Raw genomic sequence first — 24,123 nt, 5'->3', positions numbered from 1 at the left:
GAGTATCAGCCTGTGAAGATAAGGTAGGTGTTGGAGGAGAATAATCTTTTTTTTCCCCATGCCATAGTTTCTATTCTGCAAAGAGCTTTAAAAAACCCCAAACAAACTGGTAATGGATTCAAACTACTAGGTATGTAAAAAAGCTAAAAAACTCATTTTAAATACACTCTCCTTTGTCCCTATCAAATCTATCTTGTACCTAAGTATTTGGCTCAGTGTACTGCTGCTTATCTTTAACTATCAAACCTAAATATACAAAATGTAATTGGAAAACATGCAAGTTCACAACCCATTGATTGAGAAATACAGTTCACCATTATTAAAAAAAACTATTGCAAAAAGTGGCAGAGCATTTGTTAGAGAAAACAACGGCCTTTGCTCCTGACTGCTCCCCCACAGACAATTATCCTCATGTATCTATACATACTAGTTTTGCTTGCCTGCATGTCTTCACTTTCTTTCCAATTCAGCATTTTTACATGGTCCTTCACAATGCAATCGGGAGGCAAGCGACAGTTTTAAAACAAGCACTTTGAAAGATAGAATGGCTAACAAGTATGTAAGACTCACTCTTCCTTATTCAGCAGTGCCACATCTGAAGAGGGGGAGAAACTGGTTCTACCATCAATAGTCAGCTGCACAGAGATTTTTCACTTGCACTGGTCTGTACTCCCAGAGCTTAAATGCTGAAATGAAATTCCCATGGATAATAATGACAACGAAACAGGTAACAACAGAGAACTTCACTTCCTATGCCTGTGTGTGAAAGAGGAAAAAAAGGCATCTCTTGGAACTAGCTAGACACACTGCAGACAGAACTGGCTTACTCCTCTAACTCAGGAGGAAACACACAGTGTCCACTAGAGTATAGAAAGAACACAGAGGTTTTATTTTTTCTTCTAAAATAGTCCAGAGATGGGAATCAGAGTAAAACAGAAACATGCCACACCTTTAGGATTTCTCCACTAGCAGGGAAGTGTATGTCTGAATGAGGATTTAAGCACATGGTTAAGTCCAAACACCACAACTCATCTGGAGTTAAAACTTTAGTACAATATGACTGTGCTTTCAGACAGATAAACCTTTCTGTTTAGGTTGAAAAAACATTTAATGTGTCCTTGTGAGATGAAGCTGAAACCACAAATAATAATACTCAAATGCTAATATTTTTAAAAATGCCTATTTTATGCATGTTTGCAAAGAATGAAAGTCTTGTGTATGAAGGGACTGTGCTATAAATGACAACTTTGGCCTTAAAGGCTCCAACTACCTAGTGACAAAGAAGGGAAGCAACCTTATGCTAACGTTGGGTAGGTTTGCCATAGTAATATCTTCTGAATATTTCTGGAATTAGTGACCTTTCAAAGTAAATATCACAGTGAAGAGTCTGTTCCAGGCAATCCATTTTGTTTTGTTCAAGAGGCCAATTTAGAGCTTTCAGGTTTTCACAAGATCAATACAAACTATGTACACACAAAAAAAGAAAAACAGAACTATAATCATAGACTTCTGTCTTTTCATTACATACATGGTGAAAAAATCCCTGCAAAGGAAATAACTTTCAGGGTCTCTCCTGAATAGGAGGCAACTTGTATTCCACTGCAGGAATCTTAGCGTCACCAAAATATTTGTTTTCTTGTAATAAAACATAACTAATACAAACACACACTGGGTCTAATGGGAATTTGAGTCTCAAAGATGCGATATGGGTCTTCAAAACGAGTTCTTTTAAACAATCATTAACCTCAAAGGCTCTAAGAAACATATATGCCAAGTGCCATGGAGCACAAAGATTTTGTATTATCTTGTAACATATGGCGGAATACCCTGAGACATACTTTGGCACTCACATAGAAAGTCCTAATTATACACATTTATTGTTCTTTTCAACCCAAAATGGTAAATCAGACTCTTTGACTTCATGAACGCTGCTAACCAAATTTGTCGTATTTAACCTTAATTTTCTCATGGAAGTCAGATAAAGAAGCTACAGTTTCTTTTGGTGCCAGCACTGTCGCACATAGAATGAGAAAACAAAAGCACTGTGTATCTCCTGTAAAATGGGAGATAAAGATACTTTCTTTTGTTTAGAAAATCCTTGTATATCCACTGAAAACAGAACTGATACAGCTAAGACATCTATCCCTCATATTTTTTGCCTGACTGCTCTAAAAGTACTATGCACTAACTGATTTGCTTTCTCTCCATTTATAAAATTTACTTAATATACTAAAGGTGATATTCCTCTTAAAAGAGGAAAACAACAAACACCCAAACAAACAAAAACTCAAGACACAAACAAAACCCCAAATAAAAACAAACAAACAAACAAACCAAATAAAAAAGAGAAAATATAAGCAGAACAAGCACATAAATCAGAAAGGTACAGCTACCCCGTCAGATAAAGGTATGGAAGGTATGAGAAAAATACTGATGCAGGGGTTATGAAGCATCAGTGGTCATGGATTGCAAATAACAGAATACCCACAAATGATATTACATTAGTCTCCATTCACAGGCATAACTGCAATCTGATATAAGCTGAAATTGATACGTGTGACCTAAAATCCTAAACCAAAAAAAGATGTCTGATTCATTACCTCCTTATTATTGACAGTTTTCAGACCTTGGATCCTCCCAGAACAAACTAAAGAACACATAAGGTCATTTTTAGAGATTAATTCCTATATTTTGAGGCAAATGCAAAGAGCACTGGTGATTAACACATCTTGACTACTTTCATTGCAATAGCAAAGATAAACAATCAGTGAAACATTAACCAAAAAAACCCTCAAAAAAATCAAACAAAAAAGCATATCTTTCCTGCAGAGAGAAATCAGGCTGGAACCCTAATTTCAGTGAACTAAAAGTCTGTGATTAAAACAAAAATCCCACAGTTCTCCATCCCTAATCACCAACCAAGTTTAGATTTGATTATAAGCAGATTGACTTCAGTCCCAGCACAGTGATATAAGGACAAAGGAAGTAGACATAACATAGCTCTGAATTTAAATACTTTGCAACTACGTAGTGCTCTGTACCCACAGATCTTCAGACTCTTCACAAAATGCGAATAACTGTTCCTCTCATCTCTCATTTAAAGAAACAAAAGCAACAATGATAAAACAAAAAGTAGTGAGAACTGAGAAGGACCTGCAGACAGGTCTCACCTTCAAACTGAAATCTATATTTGGATCAGTTTGACCCAAAGCAGAAATTGAAATACTCATGCCCCTCAACTGGAAAATTTAGCAGCAGAATTCCAGAATCGTTCTCAGATTTTTAACTTGTTTGCCTAGGCAGGGTCAGTGCTGAAATGGAAATCTGAAATTCTGATGATTTTCAAACATAAGTCTATCTTAATTTTCTTACAGAAATTGCCACTTTTCTCACTCACAGATTTAAGAAACCGCTGCAGTTCCTCAGAAGCTGTATTCTCAGCAAAACTGGCTATTAATCTAGCAGTGCTTTAGGTAGGCTGATTAGCAGCTGAACTTACATTTCATCAGACAGAGAACAAGCTGTCTTCCATTTCATATGGCAGGGCCCTGGAAAGACTCCTCCTTCATGCTGCTTATTGAAAACAGGATCCATTTAAATTTAAAAACAAACAAACAAACAAACCCCCTTGCTTGCAGTTTCAGCAAATTAATTCATCAGTATTATCTTCCTTTGTTGAAGTTCCTTGAGCCTATTAGAAACACACATTTTCACTTTACTGACGTTTTGCTGTTCTGCTTGTAAAATTCAATGAACAGCTGCCTATTTATCTTTGCATGTACATCCACACAAGTTGTGTCATCTGGCCGTTACCAGTGTGATCAAAGTTCCAAGCACACAGGTAACTGACCTCAAAGCACAGTGTTTGAAGTCCTTGTTTGACATAATTTGTGTTACTCTCTGCGTCAATAGTTATTTCATCTGTTGTTTGTTATATTTACAACTGAACAAAATAATGAGAATAGAAACTACTACTCAACACAGCTTTCTTAAGACATTCTCCTGTTTCAGTACAGGAATAATTTCAGCTATACTAGCCTACTTTTTAAGAATAAGGCTGTACAGTATCTGCAATGAATACGATTAATTTCTATAAATTTAAGCTCTCAATTTAAAAATCATAGTTGAGAAACATGAACATCTCACTAAAATATGCCAGGCTTTCTTCTTCATTGCTTCGGCTGAAAATCATTCAGAACTATTACAATAAGATTGTGTTTCATATTTTCATTGCATGATGAACACCCAACAGGGAGGCAACCTGTGACTTCTTTAGGGAAGAGTGTATGTATAGCCAAATGAAACTGGGTTCCCAGTAACCAGGGACACTGAACTTCGATATGAGTTAATAATACAGAGGAAGAAGAGGAACAAAGGCAACTGAGAGGGGTGAAAGGGGAAGATGAGTAACAGACTTACCTAATAAGAGGCCAGAAATCCCAAGTTTATAGTCTGGGTTCTCTTCCCTTTATAGGTAGGCATTGGCATTAGTTGTGGTTTCATCAGATCAGACCTGCACTCTGATAGTATCTTACAAACTGCAGCCAAGGCGGAGTGCGGAGGGCAGGGAAAGACAAAGAAACAAAACAGAAAGAGTGGGTTAGAGGCAACAACATAGTATCATATCCATCCCAAGCAAATATGGCATGAATCTTCCCACCATACCCATATCAATGTTCTCAATAGTATTCAAACAATTTATTAAGAATTCTGAGGTGAAAAGTTTATTCAGAAGAATGTTCATGTGATGAGGCTTTAATAAATCACCGTTCCTGGATGGAAAGAAATACATACCACATTAGATTTTCCTAGTCCAAGTACACTGCTTAAACTCTTGGTGGCCATGTCTGCTTTAGACACCCAGAAGCTAGCTACACCATCCACCTAAAACTGAAATCAAAATATCAGATTAAAGAAATTTGCATGTGTAATACATCCTTGAGCAGCACTGTGGTATAATTTGCAGGTTATAGCTACATTTGTTATACCCAAAATCAAGCCTCATGTTTAGTTGTAACAGCAACAGCCAGTAGCATCTATTTCTGAGTCACTTGTCTTGGATAATTAGTTTGCCAAGAGCATGAGTCACCAAGTCAGAAATTAGTTAGAGAATGACTCATTTCTAACTTTATACTAATATTATACTTAAAAATAAAAAGGACTCCTCTCTTACCCCAAAATTGTTACGTTTTGGTTCTTTTCACAATGCCAAAATGTGCTTTATATAGAAAATCTGGATTACATGTTGGAATAATTATCTTCTCTTTATAATGCCATTCACTCAGAAAGATCTTACAGTGCTTTATAAATGTGTGTGTATTTTTCAGTGCACCCACATATATGATGAAGTGTGGCAGGATGACCGTACTTGGCAACATTATACAAAAGCACCTGACTGAATCTGCAGTCAGATCCTATAATTTGTTGAAACAAGAAAGGAAAATTAAGATGCACAAAACTGAATTAGTAACAATGAAATTTTGCTGTTTACACCTTTTTGCAAAATGGGGTTTATTCTGACTACAAAGGGTCAGATCAGCCAGTACTTGGTAACACTCTTCATTTCAGTGGGAATCTTCCAGTTTCTTTAGATTTCAGCTGTGACCAAAGTTTCAGTAAGGAAGGCTGACCTGTTTCATAACTCTGCTTATTCTTGGCTCCAGCATGTTGTGACAACATGAGGCAGGGCAGCATCAAATTGAGAACAAGATGTTAAACTGCATTTGGAAATACTCTCTAACTCTGCAAGTCTGGTTATGCCCAAAGACTGCAATCCAGGCAGCCACCTGCACATTTGAGTCCTTGCTGAAGAACTGCCAAAGATGTAACTTACAATTTAGCCCATCTAAGACTGCCTAACACAAGAGAAGCAGCCCTGCCCTTCTGTCCCACCAGCACTTCTGCCTGCTCTTCTGCTGTTCCAGTATCTGTTTGGCCACATACATCTACTTGCTGATTTGGCTGAAAATAATGGCATAAGAACGTGTTAAAAAAAAATTAGCTGCTCATTAGTCCACCCTCTGAGAAGCAACAGAGACTTCATAAGTTTTCATCATCTTTCATCTGCTGGTCCCCTCTGAGTGAAGAAGACTTTTTCTCTTCAAGGACTGCAAAGAGCACTGTTGTCCAATTGCAAGGCACAAATACAGTCTCTTTTTTTCAGGAGTATGATTTTGTTCTATGCAGGGCAGATGTCTAGCTCATATCAAGCTCTCTGCCTTCTGTTTTTCCTACAGGAAAATGCTCAGCCTGTAATATAGTAAAATATAAGCTTTAAAAGAAAAAAAAAAAGACGAGCTCACAGCAAAACAGGAATGCCCTGGGCCATTTGCTATTGTCAAAGAACCATTATTTTCAAGTCCTTTAAAGATAAATCACTGGTTAAGAAATTCTTTTTCTAAATGTTCATTCCTTGCCCTTTTATCGTACTGTAGGATAACCATGTTACCCAAAACTAGACATTAATTTTGATATCTAAACTAAGAGGCTAGTGAAGAAAGCAAGGTTCCTCCACAGAGTAATTTGGATTAGAATTTTATTGCTTAGCTGTGCCATGTAGCACAAGTGCACTTCCAGAACAAGAGTTTAACTTGGGCCTGAATCCATTCTGAGCATTTCTCACCATTGGCTGTACAGGAAGCTCAGGTTAAAACATCTGAAGGTCAGTGGTGTGACAATACTGCTCCAATCACATCTTCACGTGAGTTAAAGCAGAAGCCCCGAGTGCCCAAAGCCATGATGGCATTCCAAAGAAGGGTACATAATGTCAGAGAACAGCACTGATTTCTGAGGTCAAGACAGCTGGCTGACACTTGGCAAGAATAAAAGAAGTTCTGTCTTGGGTGTCAGAGCCAGAAAGAAGAGAAATACTACATTGAAATACTATAACGGCTACACTGTAACATAGTCTGCTCCTTGGATTTAGCCCATGTTATTTGAGCAGTAAGTTTCTTCCTGTTGATCCACATCTTTTTGAGGATATATATATTTTATTTTTGAGACACCGAAGGGTCCAGTCTTTTGGCTTCTACACAGAACTTATATATGTATGTACACACACATCCCCTCCTTTAGTGGAAATCCTTCAGTTTCTTCAGCTATCAGCTATATATCTGATATATATTTAGATATATCTTAGTATCTTGGCCACTTTCCCTATTTCAAAATTGCATTACTCTAGATATGTATTGACTTCATGTTCCAATTTACTTATCTTGTTAAGTTTTTAGTAAGATGACAGAGCAACAGTTGAGAATGTAACTTCTAAAAATATACTTGGTAAAATTTTCTGGGGCTGTTCTGAGGGCTCTGAGACCATTAGGCAGCTATTTAGAACCCGTATTTTACATAACACTAAAAAAAAAAAAGAAACAATATTCTTAAAAAGTAATCCTAAGGATTAAAGCTCAAATTTCTTACACCATGAAGAATTTTAATAAGCAGCCTGGAACTGAAATAAAACTTCTGAAACCTCAATTGAAATAAAACTCAAACATATGCTTCATTTTAGGAAAACTCAACCCTGAGATTTTACCTTTAAATTATGGTTACTCATGCTGGTATTTATACAGCTCTGTGGATGATTGAGAAAGAATCAACAACATATGGAGAGAAATAAAGTTTTACTAATAAAATTTGGAATGCATCTCCAGCCCTTAACCTGGAGCTAACACACTGTCTGTGTCAGGTATAGCAAAGAATGGCAACAGGTCTAATCTCAGACTTGGAGCTAAAAAGACATTATGTAAACATTTGCAGAACTTAGGCACAGCTTTAGAAATAAAAAAAGAAAGAAGAAAAAAGAGGAGGCATTTCAGGGAACCAAGAAAAATTTGGATGCACAGTTCAAATACCCTTCATGAGATATAAGCAGCATACATAAAAAACATTTCCTGAAGTAGCCAGTGTTTCTGGACAGCATTTTCTGCATCAACAATACTATCCATTTTGATGACCAAAGATATAAAAACTTGAAATCCATAGGAAAACTATAATGCAAGATCCAGACTATGTGAAAACTGCCCAAAACTCATTCTGACTTCTGTAAGTATAGGATTCAATTTAGTATTCCACTTGTAGAGCCATTTCTAACAGTATGTCCTGAGACATCAGTATCATATTGACTAGGAGAGCAGAATTTTACACAACTATTCAATACCAACCATCAGTCTTCCTGTTCGTGGATTCTCTGTCAAGATTTCTAATTATGTGATTACCAGTAACTCAAAAATGTCTCATTCACAGGACTCAGCAGGGTCACAACCCTTTGGGTTTTGACCCCAACTGTGTCTGGTTGGGATGGGATTCATTTTCTGGGGCACAACACAAATGTCCAACAGACTATATTTACACAGCACACAATTTAAGAGTAGTCATCCTTTCTTATAAAAATACAATTTCAAAGTATAAAACCTTTGACTGTATATTTTATTAATTATACTATTTGTTATTATTATTAATGTATTATTATATTAACAATATTTTTACTATTCAACACACATATCTCAAACACCTAGTAACTAACTATGCTATTCATTACATGACTATTAACCAGTCAGACAAAACAGCTGATGCATTTATAGGACAAATACTTGTGTCACAACGTGAAAACAGCTCTTACCATTTTCTCCAACGGAGGCCTCTTTTGCTGTTACATTGACTACTGTGATATCGTGTTGTTTTGCCTGATCAGCCAACTCATGTCTAAATGCTCAGCCCCTTTCAGCAATAAAGAAGCAAAATACTTAACCATCACTAGTGGTCTTACAGCATCGTGTTGCCAGAGTTACAGAAAGATCCTAGAAAAAGCAGAAGAAAAAACAAAGTAGATTTTATTTAGTTAGTTAGTTAGTTCTCCAATTAGTAAAGCTTCAGTCTCCTTTGGTGGTAAAAAATATAGAATCATCATGGCTAAGCTTCATGAACGAAGATTTGGGAAGGGCTCTACCCACGTTTGTTACAAGTGCGTTGGTGGCTAAAAAGGCCAATACGAGATAGACATGTCCAATTGCAAAAGGCACAGCAGAAAGACTCCTTAGGCGGAATATTCTGCAAGGCTCGATTCCTTCTGCGTTGTCTTTTCTCCTCAAGGGTGATCCTGCGTGCTTTCTCAAAAGCATCAGCAGTGTTATAGATGGTGTGTCTCCAGGCCTCCCGACTGGAGGCCAGAGTAGACCAGTTATGGTGATCAATATGCCCAGGGCTGAGATGTTGTTTCAGGGAGTCCTTGTATCTTTTCTTTGGGGCTCCTCTCTTGCGGCAGCCGGTGGCAAGTTCACCATAAAGCATGACCTTGGGGAGGTGGTGGTCCTTCATCCTGGAGATGTGTGTGTGTGGGGGAAAATAAATATATATACACACATATATACACAAAATATTGCTCAATTATTATTCACCTCGATATCCTATTACAAATTGGCAGTTCAAATGAGTGAGTCATAGAAACATTTAAGAAACAGATTTTATCATCATTTATGCTATGATGATGCTAAAAAACCCCTCTGTGGTTAAGAATCCCACTATATTAGGAGAACCCAAGTACAACCACCCTAATGGAAGGCCCTAAGGATCCTGCCTTGAAAAGTTTCCTGTTCATAACAATAAAAGATTTAAATATGGATGGGTGGGTGGAGAAAATATACAGCACACTAATACTGAAAAAAGAACTAACTGCATTACCAATTCCTCAGAATATCTAAGCCATTCCCTTGCTTTAGTTGCTAGATCCTGTGTAGAATACCATCACCATGAGGCACTTAGTTACACACACTTATGAAAAAGCTTTTCAAACTAAAATAACCTGACAACCCAAGTACACTGAAATGCTTGGTAAGAATAATGATCCAAGACGCAATGTCTTCAGGTATGTTTGAAGCCTGTTGATGAGCTGTAGAAGGTTCTGATTTCAAAATGCTAGATCTGACCTTCAAGATAGTGATTACTTATATTAATGCATTACAGAGAATAATTGATTTTGAAACTTTTTGGTTCAATTACAAGATTAAAAGGTTGGTTATAGCTGAAATAATCTCTTTAGCTCATCAGAGAATTATGCAATAATTCAAAGAGGCACAGAAGGAATACCAGAGGGTTGGGGGAAAAACAGGAAGAAACAGCAATATTTTTTTGTCTCAGTTGCATTCTTCCCAAAGTCTTGAATTATACAAACTGAAAGAAATACATCTCAGATGTATTTCAGAATATATGCTTCAAATCTTCTCCTATGTAAGACAGTAAAGCTCTTGTTGAAGGAGTAATACTATGTTTGCCATGCACAGGTTTTCATGTGAAGCTATAAAGATTTAAAAATGTTATGTTGAGCACATGTAGCATGTTTTCATTACACAAAACACTGGCATGGGACCAGGTGGCCTCACTGCATCTATGAGGAGAACACGCATGGGAGTACCTGAACAAGCCTTCTTAACACAAACATGTCTCCAGCTGTGAGCTCTCTGTCTTCTCTCAGTGAATGACTTTTTAATCAGCTGTGATCACAGAGCCCAGGTATCCCCAGCACCTTCCTTACTGGAGCAGCTAGCCCAGGGAAGCATCCTGAGCCCAAGCTTTAAGGCCGAAGTCCAGCACCAGGTATTACAGTTTGCCTCTCGCTAACCATCAGTGATTCCTCCTTCTTTTCCCAGCATCCTGGCTAGCTTTCTCATACTAGGATATGCTCCTCAAGTCCCCTCTTTGTCAGTGAATCTATGATTCATTTTCCAAACTGTATTTCATGTTCCTAGAGCACCTCAATGGAGTAGCCTCACAACCAGCTCCTTCCAGTGAAGCTTTCCTCCTGCCCCGCCCAAAACCCCATAATTACTCAGTTAACTAAATTAGCCATGAAACAGCAGCAGCATTTGCAGGCTGAGGACAGAAAGCTCCTGCCTCCCTCAGGGAAAGGGCCCGATGCCCTGGCCAACTGCCCTTCTCTGCCCAGCACCACTGAGATATCCCTGTCCCAAAGCCACTACCTATCCCTGTGGCAAAGCCTTCCAAGCCAGGGAGCACCCCTGAGACTCAAGAAGTAGCTCATTGCTTAAAAGAGATCATAAAAGAAAACATACCTACATTGCTAAAGAAAAATAAGCAAACGAACAGCCTGTGAAGTCATGACTTCATAAAATTAGCTGTATGTGCATTAGAAATAGTGTCACCCTGAAGGCAACTGATGGTAGTGGGGCAGTGAGGGTACAGGATCAGATTAAAGGAAATGCACCCACCAGGCTGTGGAAATAAGAAGGATAAACAACACTAACTGCCCTGAAAGATAGGGATTAAAAAGGGCTGGCATGGCAGACTACCAGAAGTATTACATAACGCACCATTTTCCTCCAAGACATCTCTGTGACAACAAACAGGAGTGCTCTTGCCAGTTGGCCCCAAATGAACCCTGCAGAAGGACTTGGCCTGCATCCAGGATGGGAAGGCAGTGCTGTCAGGGCATGAGGAACCACAGCAGAACCAAGACTGATGAGGGAAAACTGAAGTACTTTGTTAATTCCCTGGGGAAGGTAAGTTGAGTACAAAGAAACCAAAGCCAGTTCTGGTTTGGCTGCTGCTCAGATGTGCTGAAGGATGCTGGGCAGTGTTGACTGTGTCTCCAATTACTTCTGACAGCAATGTAAAAGCAAGTTGAGAAATGCTGTCTCATAGGATATCATCACTCAGATGAATAGACTATACACAACTTTTGAATCCCATCCCAAATAAAAGAAATATAAGTTTCCAAGGGTAATGGTAACAAGTCATTTATAAAAATCTTTTCCCCTTGGGAGTGGCAAGTTGCTACACAAGTTATAGAGAATGTGAAAAGAAACATAATCAAATTTCAGGGGTGAATGAGTTTCTGAATGATGTTTTGGCAGCAGATATACTTTTTGCAATTGGCTATCATTGCACAACCCTCTTTAAGGAGAATATATTGGTGAAAAGCCATAAAGCTTATATACATAGATGAAGTTGCCTCATCTCCCATTCCAAAGGAAGCTGGATTGGTTATGCTGACCTAATGTTTTCTTTATCACGGTTTGTGTGAGGCTAGGAACACATGTTAGATTGTGGTTTAGTTTGCTCTTTCAGTATGCTAATAGTAGTCCTTTGAGATACTAGTTCAAATTAAAATTTAAAAATGTGCAGTATTATAAAAACAGTTTTAGAAATCTAATATTCAAACACAATCAAAATATTGCCTGTACCATGAGCTTTGTTATGCCCCAACTTAGCAAGAACAATTTTCTGCAAGACATAGAACCCAATCTTTTTAGGAATATACCTTGCAAAATATTTCAAGAAGATCTTCAATTTTCCTTTCCAAAAAGTAGAAGAGAACAGCTGTAAGGTTTTATCCCAGGAAACTCTCCTCTCTGCAGATACAACCTCTCACTTCCAGGCTTCGCAGGCTTTGCCCGTTCCTACGGGACACAAATCAAGTTTGACACTGATCAGGTTTGATCCCTTTCTTTCAGAGTCATTCTCAGTCTCCTTCTGGTATGAAAAAGTTGGTTTGGCATTAGGAAAGTTCAGTAGTTTTAATTCTGTTTAGGAGAGAAACCAAGATACTTTTAAAAAAGTGAGCCTAAGTCAAAGAATGACTTGAAGAACTTTTCAGTTTTGCTAGCAAACAATTTCAAATTCAACATTGCATCATTTTCTGCTGTTAAAACAGACCAACTCCTGCAACATGGCCTACATCCGAACTGAAATCAAGTATACATATTTCACTGATATGACACAGCCTCTCTTTAAAGAAAGACAGAATTAATCCCAAAGACAACCTCATCAAAGCAGCTGATACAGGATCTGTGTAGAATTATTCCTTTACAGAATTGCTTGGTCTCGCTGGCATTCTTTTCTTCAAATGAAAAACAAACGTTTGGTTTTGGCAGATATTGACTACTTTCAAGTTACTTGTCCTTTTATTCCAATTTAAAACAGGCACACATTCCTTATTAAAGTTCAAAGAATTTCTGTCTGATTCTGAGAGAAACTAATGGTGATTTTTGTTACCAAATCCTGTACATTCCCATACTCTGACATTCTAGAAAACAATGATCTGATTGGTGTTATGACATTGGTTTGAAAATAAAGGTGAAGGATTTCTCTCATTGTTGATTAAGAAATCAAATGCCCATCATGCAAACCTGGTACCCAGCAATAATTTCAGTCTGGGGAAGGTTTTAAACAAAGGTCCCTTACTAAGTGTTTAGAACAGCTGTCGTTCGTCAGGACTGGAACACGGGGTAAGGCTGTCGTGGGTGAGAATGGAAGGCTTAGACAAAGTTAGTAAAAAGCAAAGCCTTGCTGGTGAGTCTCGAGGTACAGAAAGGATTCCCTTGTTTTCTAAACTCCTCCTCAAAGAAGGGCTTAGGTGCAGCTGAATCCTATCTTAGCCTTGGACTGTATTAACAGTTTAAAGGAGTTATAGAGGTGTGATTAAACCACTTTGTCCTGCAGGTTTTAATGATGTCAAAACAGATATATTTATATAAACGAATTATTTATTATGACAAATTAACAGGTGAACAGATGAAAAATCTTAATCAGAATTATTTACTACACAATATAAACCCTAAAAATCTACTAATAGAGTATAATATAGCATAAAGTAGTATAGTGCACTATGACAAAGCAATTACTGAAAGTTATATTAGCAAAAAGAAATAATTATTAAGTAGACATCTGATATAACTCACCCATACCAACACTAGTGGGGAGATCTCTTTCTCTCTATCTTGAGTATACTTGAAGGGCATCCCTAGCCAAGGGAGGAATCTCCACACACATACCCCAAGAAGGGTTATGTCAGAAGAACCTGACTTCGTGAGAGGGGACTGGACTTTTATAGTATAAAGTGATTGACTACCAGTCATACATTTGCAGGCCAGCTATCATCTTATCTGTCAAATCAGACTTCAAAAAGCAGAGTGTTTATTCAAAATCTAGTGAACCAGGATGGTTTTAGCGTAAGTAACACCAAGACAACACCCTGGCTCGAGCAGTTGATCTTGCATGATAGCTTGATTGGATTTTAGGTCTAATGAGGGTGGGTCTATCCTGCCACAAAGGCACAAGCACATCCTGGACTTACAGGAGGTGTTTCCCAACTCAGCTGATCCCTGCCCTGATACACGGCATCTGCAGCTTGTGCAGGTCACCTGGCCTCTTCCCTCTCACCACTGCAATTATCCCGTTTATAACCAGATAACCGCAAATGGCCGTGGAAACAGCACCGCTGTGACCACCCCGAGCGCTGACAGGTTTGAACTTACACACGTCCTTCTGCCGCGCCTGAGGGAGGCGAGGTCCGGGCGCTGCAGGCAGGTGAGGGCAGGCCCGGCGGGGCCAGGGCGCCTTCCTGCGGCAGCCGAGATGGTGGTGGTGCTGCTGCTGCTCTCGCCACCGCGGGGCCGGGCCCTGGCGGCCCCGAGTGCCGGCGGTACCGAGACCCCCACAGCCCCCTCAGAGCGCACCGACCCCGCCGGAGGGCCAACCGGGGCACGGCAGCCCCGCCCCGCCGGGACTACACCTCCCGTCGGGCCTTGCGCCACCGCACTCCCAGGAGGCCGCGCGGCGCCGAGTGCTGCCATTGGTCGGATTCGAAAAGAAGCCGCGACTGGTGCGGAGTGCGAGGGAGAGACGCGGCGGGTGAGCGGGGCTGGGAACCAGGATGGGAATGGGAGCGGGAGCTGGAATGGGCGGTCGGGGCAGCCACTGCGGGGTGCGGGGCTTTCGCTTGCAGAGGGAAGGTGGTGGGGGCTCGGGGTGCGCGCAGTTTTCGGTGTTCGTGCAGGGCGTGGGTAACGCCCGGGCCAGGCCGTGCTGGGGCAGAGCCCCGGCGGTTGTGTCCCGTAGGAACGGGCAAAGCCTGCGAAGCCTGGAAGTGAGAGGTTGTATTTGCAGAGAGGAGAGTTTCCTCTTCATTTTTTTTTTTTAAGTGTAAGGGCTGATGCTTTAGGTTTTATATAGGCTCCAATGTGGTTTGGAGCTTTTTCTACCTTGCCTTGTGCTGCCTGGCACTGCTGCAGGCTGCACGTGTGTGTTGTGACCACGCTTTGCTGTGTGTGCCACTGGGGATCCCCTTCTTTTAGGGTATCTGCAGCTCTATTGCCGCGGTTAGTAGAGTTATAATAACACAGTATACACTTACTTCTTAGTGGCTGCAGCCAGGCAATATAGTTGTTTACACCAGAATATCTGAAGCAATTGCAGTGCTGTGTGACACCATGTGGAGGCAGATATATAGTCTGCACCTTGGGCTTTGCATTCTGTCAGGGTTGAACCTCACTACCCTGAGTGCTAGCCTATGTAAACACTTCTAGTGCCAGCTTTGGAACACAGCTCGATGTTTGCTTTTTGCCTCTTACGTAAAAAGATACAGAATGAGAGCATAATCTTGACAAATCACACTTAAAGCTTATATTTAAAGCAATTAAAAAGTCAGTTATCTGACAAATATATTTCCTGTAAAGGGCTGATAAGAGTTTTGCAGTGTAGCTTGTGTAGCTGATGAATAAGACTTCAAATCGTGATAGCACAGATACGTTTCTTTCCAACTGTAGCTTATTCACAGGTCAGTCTTTGTTCAAGCCGTGATGATATTTTGGGCCACATTTTTCCTGGTTTTCATACAGTTGCCTGACAAAAATTAAAAATGTAGATTAGAAGAAACAAAGTAAACATTGATGCTTAGTTTATGTATATTTTTACCTCATTTGCAGCTTGGTGACATTGTCTAGCTGCTTAGAGGTCTCTGTCTGCCTTTTGCAGCTTAGATAGGAAGATTGAGCTGTTAAGTATTTTGACACTGAAGTGCAGAGGTCTCTCAGGTTTTTTTGCTGGGGGAAATGAAGATAGGATTGCTTAACAGGTAGGCAACAAATGCTCTTTTTGAACAAAGGAGTTTTGAACCAGCCCTGCTCTATCCATTGTTTTGATGAACAGTGCATGTTCTCCTTCAGTATTTAAAGAAACAATTTATATGCTTTACTGTAACTTAGGCGTGGGAACGTAGTACTAGGAGACCATTGAATTGTTGTGTCCAAACTTCAAAATGTAGGAGATCATGTGGTAGGTGTCTATTTGCTGGATTCCTTGCTGCCATAGTATATTAGTAATTGCCCAGTGACTTGTTTGAAACCGAATCTGTAACAAAGCCTGCCATGTTACACTTGTAATATCACAGGAAAAAGGAATAGGAGAGTAAAGTGCAAAAAAAGTATACTAATGTTTAAAAATAAAATGCACTTTTTAAAGGCTATGTTGAAATTTACCTGTCTACTATCAACACTAAATCACTTAACTTATATTTTCTATAGCAAATTTTCACTGCTCAGATTCAGAAATGCCCAAAAATAATTAAATTATGGATTAATAAACTAATCTGCTGATCTGTAAAATTACTAGAAAGCAATACTTTAATTTGTACTCTAGCATGAGGTTTTCTAGTTTTCTGGTGCCCCTTTAATAGCTGAAACTGTCTATTAGTCTTTGGAATGTTTCTGAACTCTGTATTATCCCACATTGTGTTATCTTTATAGCATCAAATATTTATAAAGTCCTGCAGAGATAACCATGACATTCTAAATGGACACTACAGTGGGACGATGAAGTTGATGTGGAACAATAAGATTAGTTTTTAGATTGTATCTTCCTTGTCAGAAACAAGTTTGTGGCATATGTGTAAGGCTTTTCCCTGGTTAACAGGTGCTTTCTGTTTAAACCAGAATGGCTCTTCTTGATTCATCATGATGCAAAGCCCTCTGCAGGCCCACTCCCCAGCTACCAGCAACTTGCTATGTAAATTATGAATAGGATGAAGAAAGCTTTCTCCTTAAAGAAATTGCAGTTATCAGTTTAAAATTGACTGTCTTCTAAGGGACTTCAGAAGCTCTATGTTATATGATCGGGGAGCACAAAATAGTTTTATTTTATCTTGCAGAATGGATCCAACTTTGGATAATGACAGACTTTACAGACCATCCTATATTTCTAGCATTGAGCTATCTCCAAGATCAGGACCAGTAAGTGTGGAAGATCTTAAAACAGATCTCTCCTCTGAATTTTCTTTGGTTTCTTCAAGCTCGGACACAAGCCAGGTACGAAAGCTTTAATGTTTGGATTGCTTTGACATTTATTTTTTACAAAATAAGCTTAGTCCTTTCATCAATAAGAATAGTCAGAATTTTACATGGAAAGCATCTTTTGTATGTTTTAAATTTGGAAGAGATGCATAGGATTAGACTAAGTTGTGTGGCACTGCTTTGATGCTCTATTGGGCACATCAGTTTGCTCTGAATGAAGCTAATTGCCAGTTCATAGAATGTTTTATGGGTGTCATTCTTTATCTCTAGTTGGACTGAATGCAGTGTAAATATGTATATGCTACAAGATTATCTCATCACAGCCAACTTCTGCAGGGGCCTAAGCATTTGTAAAAAATGATGTAGGGAATTACTTTTGATTCACATGTTATCAAATAAGTCTATTCAAAACAGCCTGGTTAAATAGAACTGCCTTAACATGCTAGTTGTTAGACAAAGGATAAAGAGTCTAACTTCCTTAATTTTTTTTTTCTAAGGGGAGCAGTTTGGACTCTAAGGGACACGTACAAGTTTGCCTGCGTATTAGGCCATTTACAGCACTGGAAAGAGAAAATGGATCACAGGTGTGATGTTTATTTAGTTTCAAAATACCTTAAAATTGTTTTGTGGGAGTTTATTTGTTTGGTTTTTTCCTGCAAATGGGCTCTTTATATTCTCTTCATGCCCGCATTGCTTGTGTTTCCTTTTAATAGGACTGTGTTTCACTTGAAGACTCAACAAACATCATACTGAAGCCCCCCCACCACTGTCTGAATCGACTAAGTGAAAAAACTGCTGGACAGATGATACAGAAGTTCACTTTTTCACGAGTAAATGAGTTATCTTTGAAAGTTTTTAATTTATTCCTGGAGTACATTGTTTAACTTATATTATTTAATATCAAACAAACTATGTTTTTTGTTTAACTTTGCAGTCTTTAAGACTGTAAACAAAAAGAATTTAAAAGACCCTTTAAAAGTCAATAATGATTGCTTAAACAAAGTATAAATGTTTCTTGGTAATACTCAGGTGTTTGGACCTGAAACAACTCAAGAAGAATTCTTTGAAGGTACCATGAAGGAACCGGTGCAAGATTTCCTAGATGGATGTAATCGTCTTGTTTTTACATATGGCGTTACAAATGCTGGAAAAACTTACACTTTCCAAGGTATAAGTGAAAACAAGTTCTTGAATACACTTCCTTTTTTTTTTTTTAATTAAGGATTACTTCTAGCAGAAGTATTATAACTTTTTCCTACATTTAAACTGTAGGCCCTGTACATGGGCTTCTCTTGAATATCAATAAATAGTCTTCGAAAGTCTCTTTCCATAACAAATATAAATGCCAACAGACAGTCACTGCCAGAGTTTACATAAACACTCAGTCACATTGCTTTGTAAGGCTATAGTAATTTCAACCAGGTCTGTGAGACTTTGCTTTTTTCCTCTAAGTATCTAGTATGTCAGGAATGAGGGGGAGTTGGGAAAATAATGTTCTCTATAATAAGATGTGAAAAGTATGAGTTTTTCTACACCAGACTAGTGTTTTCTCAAGTTTTCTTCTTCTTATTATGGTTACATGCATCTTATATGCACAAATAAGAAATAATATTTGAGTCTGTTTCAGTTATTATAAACAGAGAATAAATGTTTTGAAATATGTTTGATTACTTTCGTGTATTTCTGTCTTGTCATGAGTTCCTGAGCTTAATAGTATCCTAGAAGACCTTGTCTCCCAATGCTTCTGTTCTGTTAAAGCTCCGTATCCTTTCTGGTCAGAAGATGTCATTCTTCAGTTATTTTTCAAAGCATTGTAACAAATAAAGTGATTTGATTCATGTGGAAACCATTTTTTGTATCATCAAATGTTGTTCTGGATGCTATACCACTTATTTTATACAAAGAAATAGTAGAAGGACGATAAGCTTTGTGCCTTCTGAAACTGATCTTTATTGAAGTGACATTATTTTCTAAACAATCTTCAGTTTAGGTGGACTATAATTAAAGGTTACTGCCAGTACTTTCAGTGACCGTTTATCTGGGGCAATAACAAGTTGCTCTTTTCTGTCCTAATAAATAATAGGTAAATAACCCAAAAATTCCTGAAGTGTACAGTTCTTCCATTCTTGACTAGTTTGGAGGGTATATTGTGTGGTTTTTCAAGAATTTTTGGTTGACATCTTTTTAGACTAGAAGCTTTTTCATGGTATTATAGTTTTAGGACTTGGATAAAAATTGGCAGGGCAGAATGTTGTGTACTGGGTGCCGTGATTTCCTCTTCTGTTATTTCACTCTAGCATTACATGGATTTTTCTTTTGTGTGTTCTTTCAGGGACAGAAGATGATGTTGGTATTCTGCCAAGGGCCTTGGATCTGTTGTTTAAAAGTATTCAAGGAAAGCTATACACAGCAATGGATCTCAAACCCCATCGGTGTAGAGATTATATAAAGCTGACTGAAAACCAAGTGAGAGAAGAAACTGCTATTAAAAATTCACTACTTCGCCTAATAAAGGAGGTAGAGGAGCACTTTCTACACTGATGAGTACATGCATCTTTAGATAGTTCTATGTTCTCCATTTTTCAGTGGGAAGAGACTAGCTGTATTTAAGCATGGATATGTCTGGTGTCAGCCAGCTATTCACAGGAGCAGTAAAGTGAGCAATAGAGCTGATGAACCCTGCTCTCCTGTGGATTTCTGTCTCGTGGCTGAATACTTGATGGACATGTAAACTCTAAGTGGTTTTTTTTTCTGTAGCTTGGGCACCTGATAATTTATCCTCTGGGCTTACTAGTGCTAAATAAGAACTGAATACAAATAGTCTCCTTCCTATCTGTGGGAATACTAGTAGGTCTGATCCTTTAAATAACTTACTGTCTTTCAGGGTAGTTGAAAAAAATTAATGATTTTGAGGTTGTTTTCCTCCTTCAGTTTGGCAAATATCTTCAAAGGAAGCAAAAATTTATTTGAAACAGCAGAACTGTAACACTAGTGGACTTACAGATTTGAATTAAAAATCAATTTCTGCTGGATTTTATTCTTATATTCACTGTTGAGCAGTCCAGAATTACACTCCAGTTTTAGGAGTTGCCTGGAATTCTAAAACTGTTTAGTCCAATTACAGTTATGGGGATTTGTATTTTGTATGAGCATACCCTTTTCTTGGTATCTTTTCATTCTGAAATGAGGGGAATAATGTAAAATAAAACTTAGCATATGCAAAGATTTGGAACTAGAAAGGTACAATTTTGCTTTTTTTTTGCTTTTAATGAAAAGAATTAAGCATCTCCCTTGTGGTATGCTAGGTTATAATGGCTGTTGTGGGAAGGAACATGTCTGTTACCTTGATTTTTATCCATTAGTTAGCTGGGCTCCAGGGTGGAAGGTAGATGGCAGCAAAATTCTTCAACTTCACTTCAGAAGCACAGGCACATGCTCTCTACGTCTGGCAGTCTTCAGAAAAGGCTGTCACGTGTGTGTTTGAGTGCACATATATATCCCCTCTACTTTGTAAAACTGTGGTTATAAGAATAATACTTAAGCTTATAAATTTGTTGGCAAAGTTTGCATCTACTTCAGCAGAGACAGGTTTGGGTGGGTGATTTATATGTGTAAAGCTTAAATATAAAAGTTTTGATTACATAAGTATTCCATTATTTCAGGAGCACTTACAGAATCCCAGCTTTATATGAAAAATACTCTTCACAGAACACTAAAAAACCCTGACCCAAACCATACCTTTTTTTTACTTCTTGTTAGTTCACTTAAGCATACTTGATTTGGTAGACGAATTTAATTTCTTTAGACACTTTCACTAGCAAGTCTGTGCCTATAAAAAACCTAACTAACCAAAATTAAGACTGGGAAGGGAATGCAAGTGTATGAAGATCATAAGCTCTAGCTATAGGGTTTTGGATGGTTTACTTTTTTTTTTTTTGAAAAAAAAATAGCTCAGCAAAAAATTTTTTTCTAAAACCTTGACTTTATTTCCACTGTATCATTTATTTTAAGCATGTATCAGGAAGCAATAAGTTGCTAGTTTAATTTTTTTAAGTGAATGAGTGTTCTACATTTACCGCTGTTTCTGAGGGTTGGCCTAGTAAGATGTAAGATATGAAATTGTCTATTAGCAAAATACCAATAACAAAAAACTTCAGGACTCTTTAGATTTACCAGTGTAAGACTAATGTGTAAACTGCAACTGGACTCCTGCAAATCATCCTGTTAAATCACCCTGTTTCTGTGTGGGCTCCGAGTCTTTTATTTTTTCTGTGGCTAGACTGCTTCTGATTCAGAAAGCTGAAATGCCATATATTGAGGTAAGGGAAGTGTCAGGAAGGAGTAAGAACAGCCCTTTCAACAGCAGTATATGGGTACATTGAACTAGACATGATGTGTAGCCAGAATCTTTCAATGGGTATGCTGCAGACATGCTCTATTCCTGTTTAGTAATACGATAGAACTGTTAGAAAAGTAACTTGTAGCGTATTGTACTGCCAACAATATGTTTTAAACTTTCTGTTTTCTTTTGTAGGTAGACCATCAGATTAGCACTAACAGCAATGCACCTGTTGATTCTAAAGGTATGTTTCATATAAAAAAGCTGGCAAAGAAGCTTTCTTAACATCAGTAACTGATTTCTGGCCTATGTTAATGATAAAGTGACTGCTTGTCAATTTTTATATGCCTGTGAATTGGATAATGAGCAAGTTATCTGGGCAGAAAACCTAAGGATAAAATGGTTAGAATACCTGAACAGGCATTATATGACCTGGAAAGGTCATAGGAAAAGTAGTACTACTTAAGCTATGGGCCCTAGTAGTATCCTGACAGGCTTTTAGAATAACTGCATGTAATTCTATAAATCTAATTCTAGCATTTTAAAAACTACTAAAATACTAGGTTTGCTTTAAAAAGTCAAAGTGAAGTATGCTTGTCAGTTTAATTCTCTGTCTTAAGAGACTTGGATAACTCTAACCAAGCTGTATGTGCTTGATAAAATTTAAAAGTGGAAAAGGAAGTGGTACAGTAAGTGTCTCTTGCAAATATGTAGGTTAAGCATGTGACTTCCAGTCATTTAAGAAAGGGGGTGGGAACTTCAATGAATTTTTGTATGAGTTAAGGTTTTTTTAGAAGGTTGCTGTAGTATCAATTTTCACTTATTAATTTTTTAAATGAAACTCACTTTGCTAGGTCTACATTGACTGGTAATGTTTTATACTTGGCAGATTTGGAAGATACCTCGAAAGACTCAGAACAATCTACCACAACTGTGAGAAATTACATCAAGTTTTCTGTTTGGGTTTCATTTTTTGAGATTTACAATGAATGTTTTTATGATCTACTGATTCCTATATCAAATGACAAGAAAAGAAAAACACTGCGCCTTGCTCAAGACATCAAGGGATGTTCTTTTGTGAAAGGTGACTAGAATACGTTGCAAATTGCCAAATGTAGTTTGAAAAGTTTGTCTACCTGAAATAATACTTCTTTCTGGATTGGAAAACTCCTAACTGCATTCACTGTGGCACTGGAAATGCCTCCCTTGAGTGACTGTAACTGTTGAAAGCCTCCCCGCACTCCACTGCCTCTATTTCTTTGAAATGGGATAAATATTGGAAACAATTGACAAATTTGTTAGTGGCTTGCTCTTTTCCATTTTCTTAAATACTCTAGTAGTTCTTAACTGTATTTATAATTGGCTCAACGGTTTTGGAGATTTTTGTTTGTTTTCAGTATTTTCTGTAGAGAGAAGCAGACTTCAGAGAATACGTGAGAAAGTTCAGTCTGACTTCAAATTGGATTTTAATCTCTAATCAAACCTGTAATCAAACCAGTTTTTGGGTTGCAAGAGTGTAGGGATAATAAATAACAGTTCAACATTTGTTTCAGGTCATGGGGGAAAAAGAGTTTTAAATCTATTTCATTTGTTGCAGATTCTTTGAACAATCAAGGCACCAATTCTAGAGTAAGGGCTTTTTTGTAGGCATTTGGCCTGCTGCTTTTTCACATAAGTTGGTGGCCCTGAAAGATGTCCAGATGACTTCCCCTTCCACCCTTCTCCCTTCCCCCTGACTGTAGTGTGAAATAGAGAAGCTGTCCAGGTAGAATTCTGCCTTGCTGAATATGAATATAGGGCATTCTACTCATATTAGACCTTTTTGGCTTTTCAGTACTCAGGCTAAGGTTGCTCACTTAATTTGAATGAAACATGTTTAGTGTCCTAACAGAATGAAATAATGTATTATACTTGTCCTTTTTTTCCTGTGAGAGGAGCCATTTTGGTTTTATTTGTCATCATATAACTTTTGTCTGAAGCAGGTGTAGTAAAAGCCTCAAGTAAAAGTAGTATCCTTGCTGTGCATACATTATGCCCTTATACTTATTTTAGTATTGTTATTTTCAAAACTGTCTTATTTGTTTTTCTTAAAGGTCTGCAGTGGGTTCAGATTTCCGATTCTAAAGAAGCTTTTAGACTTCTAAAACTGGGGTTGAAACACCAGAGTATTGCAAGCACAAAACTAAATCATTGCTCCAGCAGAAGGTAAGAAACATTTTGAATAGCATTGGGCATAGAGGGGTGTCTGGGAAGAAGGAGAAACTAAAATATGGCTTATGGCTTCCAGGAAGGGAAGAGGCTTTAACGTGGTCTAGATTTCTAGGTTTCAGTTTTGGTGTCCTTTAGCAGTATGTGACACATTGCTTTAAGCCAAAAGGATTTAATCCTTCAACAAGTTGAACAGGTACTAAAGCTAACAGCATTTTATCAAATGCTCTATACAAAAGCACTTAGCTTTATTCCATCTAAATGCCTGAGGAAAAAGCAAAATAAGTGCTACATAAACATCTCTTTAAAAGTTTGTATCTGATACTATATGCTTACATACCTTGATAGGTTCAACAGCATTTTGAACAAATATTGTGGAGGCTAAAAATATTTTGAAAGTATTGGTCTACTTCATAATTTCTCTTATGATTTCAATTTCTCTTATGATTTCAATTTCTCTTATGATTTCAATTTCTCTTATGATTTCAATTTCTC

General features: G+C 38.0%; 2 protein-coding genes across 8 annotated transcripts in view; one reads left to right on the top strand and one right to left on the bottom strand.

Moving 5' to 3' along the window:
- Nucleotides 1–4,893, bottom strand: part of PANK1 (pantothenate kinase 1) — a 35,817-nt gene extending 30,924 nt beyond the window's left edge. Inside the window, exons 1-2 of one of the 3 annotated variants that reach the window (XM_027672488.1) lie at nt 4,795–4,893; nt 4,420–4,538 (exon numbers count right to left, since the gene is read on the bottom strand). Coding sequence is in view for 2 of the 3 variants with exons in the window: in XM_027672483.1 (XP_027528284.1) it covers nt 3,500–3,594 (95 nt within the window). In the remaining variant the exon portion in view is untranslated. Of the gene's footprint in view, nt 1–3,499; nt 3,758–4,419; nt 4,539–4,794 lie in introns of those variants that run through there. The other 2 variants (XM_027672483.1, XM_027672487.1) reach the window with 2 other exon arrangements.
- A 9,675-nt stretch (nt 4,894–14,568) lies between these two features.
- KIF20B (kinesin family member 20B) overlaps nt 14,569–24,123 on the top strand; it is a 37,864-nt gene continuing 28,309 nt past the window's right edge. Inside the window, exons 1-10 of one of the 5 annotated variants that reach the window (XM_027672280.1) lie at nt 14,628–14,646; nt 15,471–15,538; nt 16,940–17,096; nt 17,579–17,665; nt 17,795–17,911; nt 18,111–18,249; nt 19,414–19,598; nt 21,616–21,664; nt 22,310–22,504; nt 23,514–23,625. In XM_027672280.1, coding sequence (XP_027528081.1) covers nt 16,941–17,096; nt 17,579–17,665; nt 17,795–17,911; nt 18,111–18,249; nt 19,414–19,598; nt 21,616–21,664; nt 22,310–22,504; nt 23,514–23,625 — 1,040 coding nt within the window. In that variant the 5' untranslated portion in view covers nt 14,628–14,646; nt 15,471–15,538; nt 16,940. Of the gene's footprint in view, nt 14,647–14,765; nt 15,539–16,754; nt 16,843–16,939; nt 17,097–17,578; nt 17,666–17,794; nt 17,912–18,110; nt 18,250–19,413; nt 19,599–21,615; nt 21,665–22,309; nt 22,505–23,513; nt 23,626–24,123 lie in introns of those variants that run through there. The other 4 variants (XM_027672281.1, XM_027672278.1, XM_027672279.1 and 1 more) reach the window with 4 other exon arrangements.

This window comes from Neopelma chrysocephalum, unplaced genomic scaffold (genome assembly GCF_003984885.1).
Source record: "Neopelma chrysocephalum unplaced genomic scaffold, ASM398488v2 Primary Assembly neopelma1_97390, whole genome shotgun sequence".
NCBI classification, from domain to species: domain Eukaryota; kingdom Metazoa; phylum Chordata; class Aves; order Passeriformes; family Pipridae; genus Neopelma; species Neopelma chrysocephalum.
The sequence above is the reverse complement of the archived record's forward strand: the minus strand, read 5'-3'. Positions and strand labels throughout refer to the sequence as shown.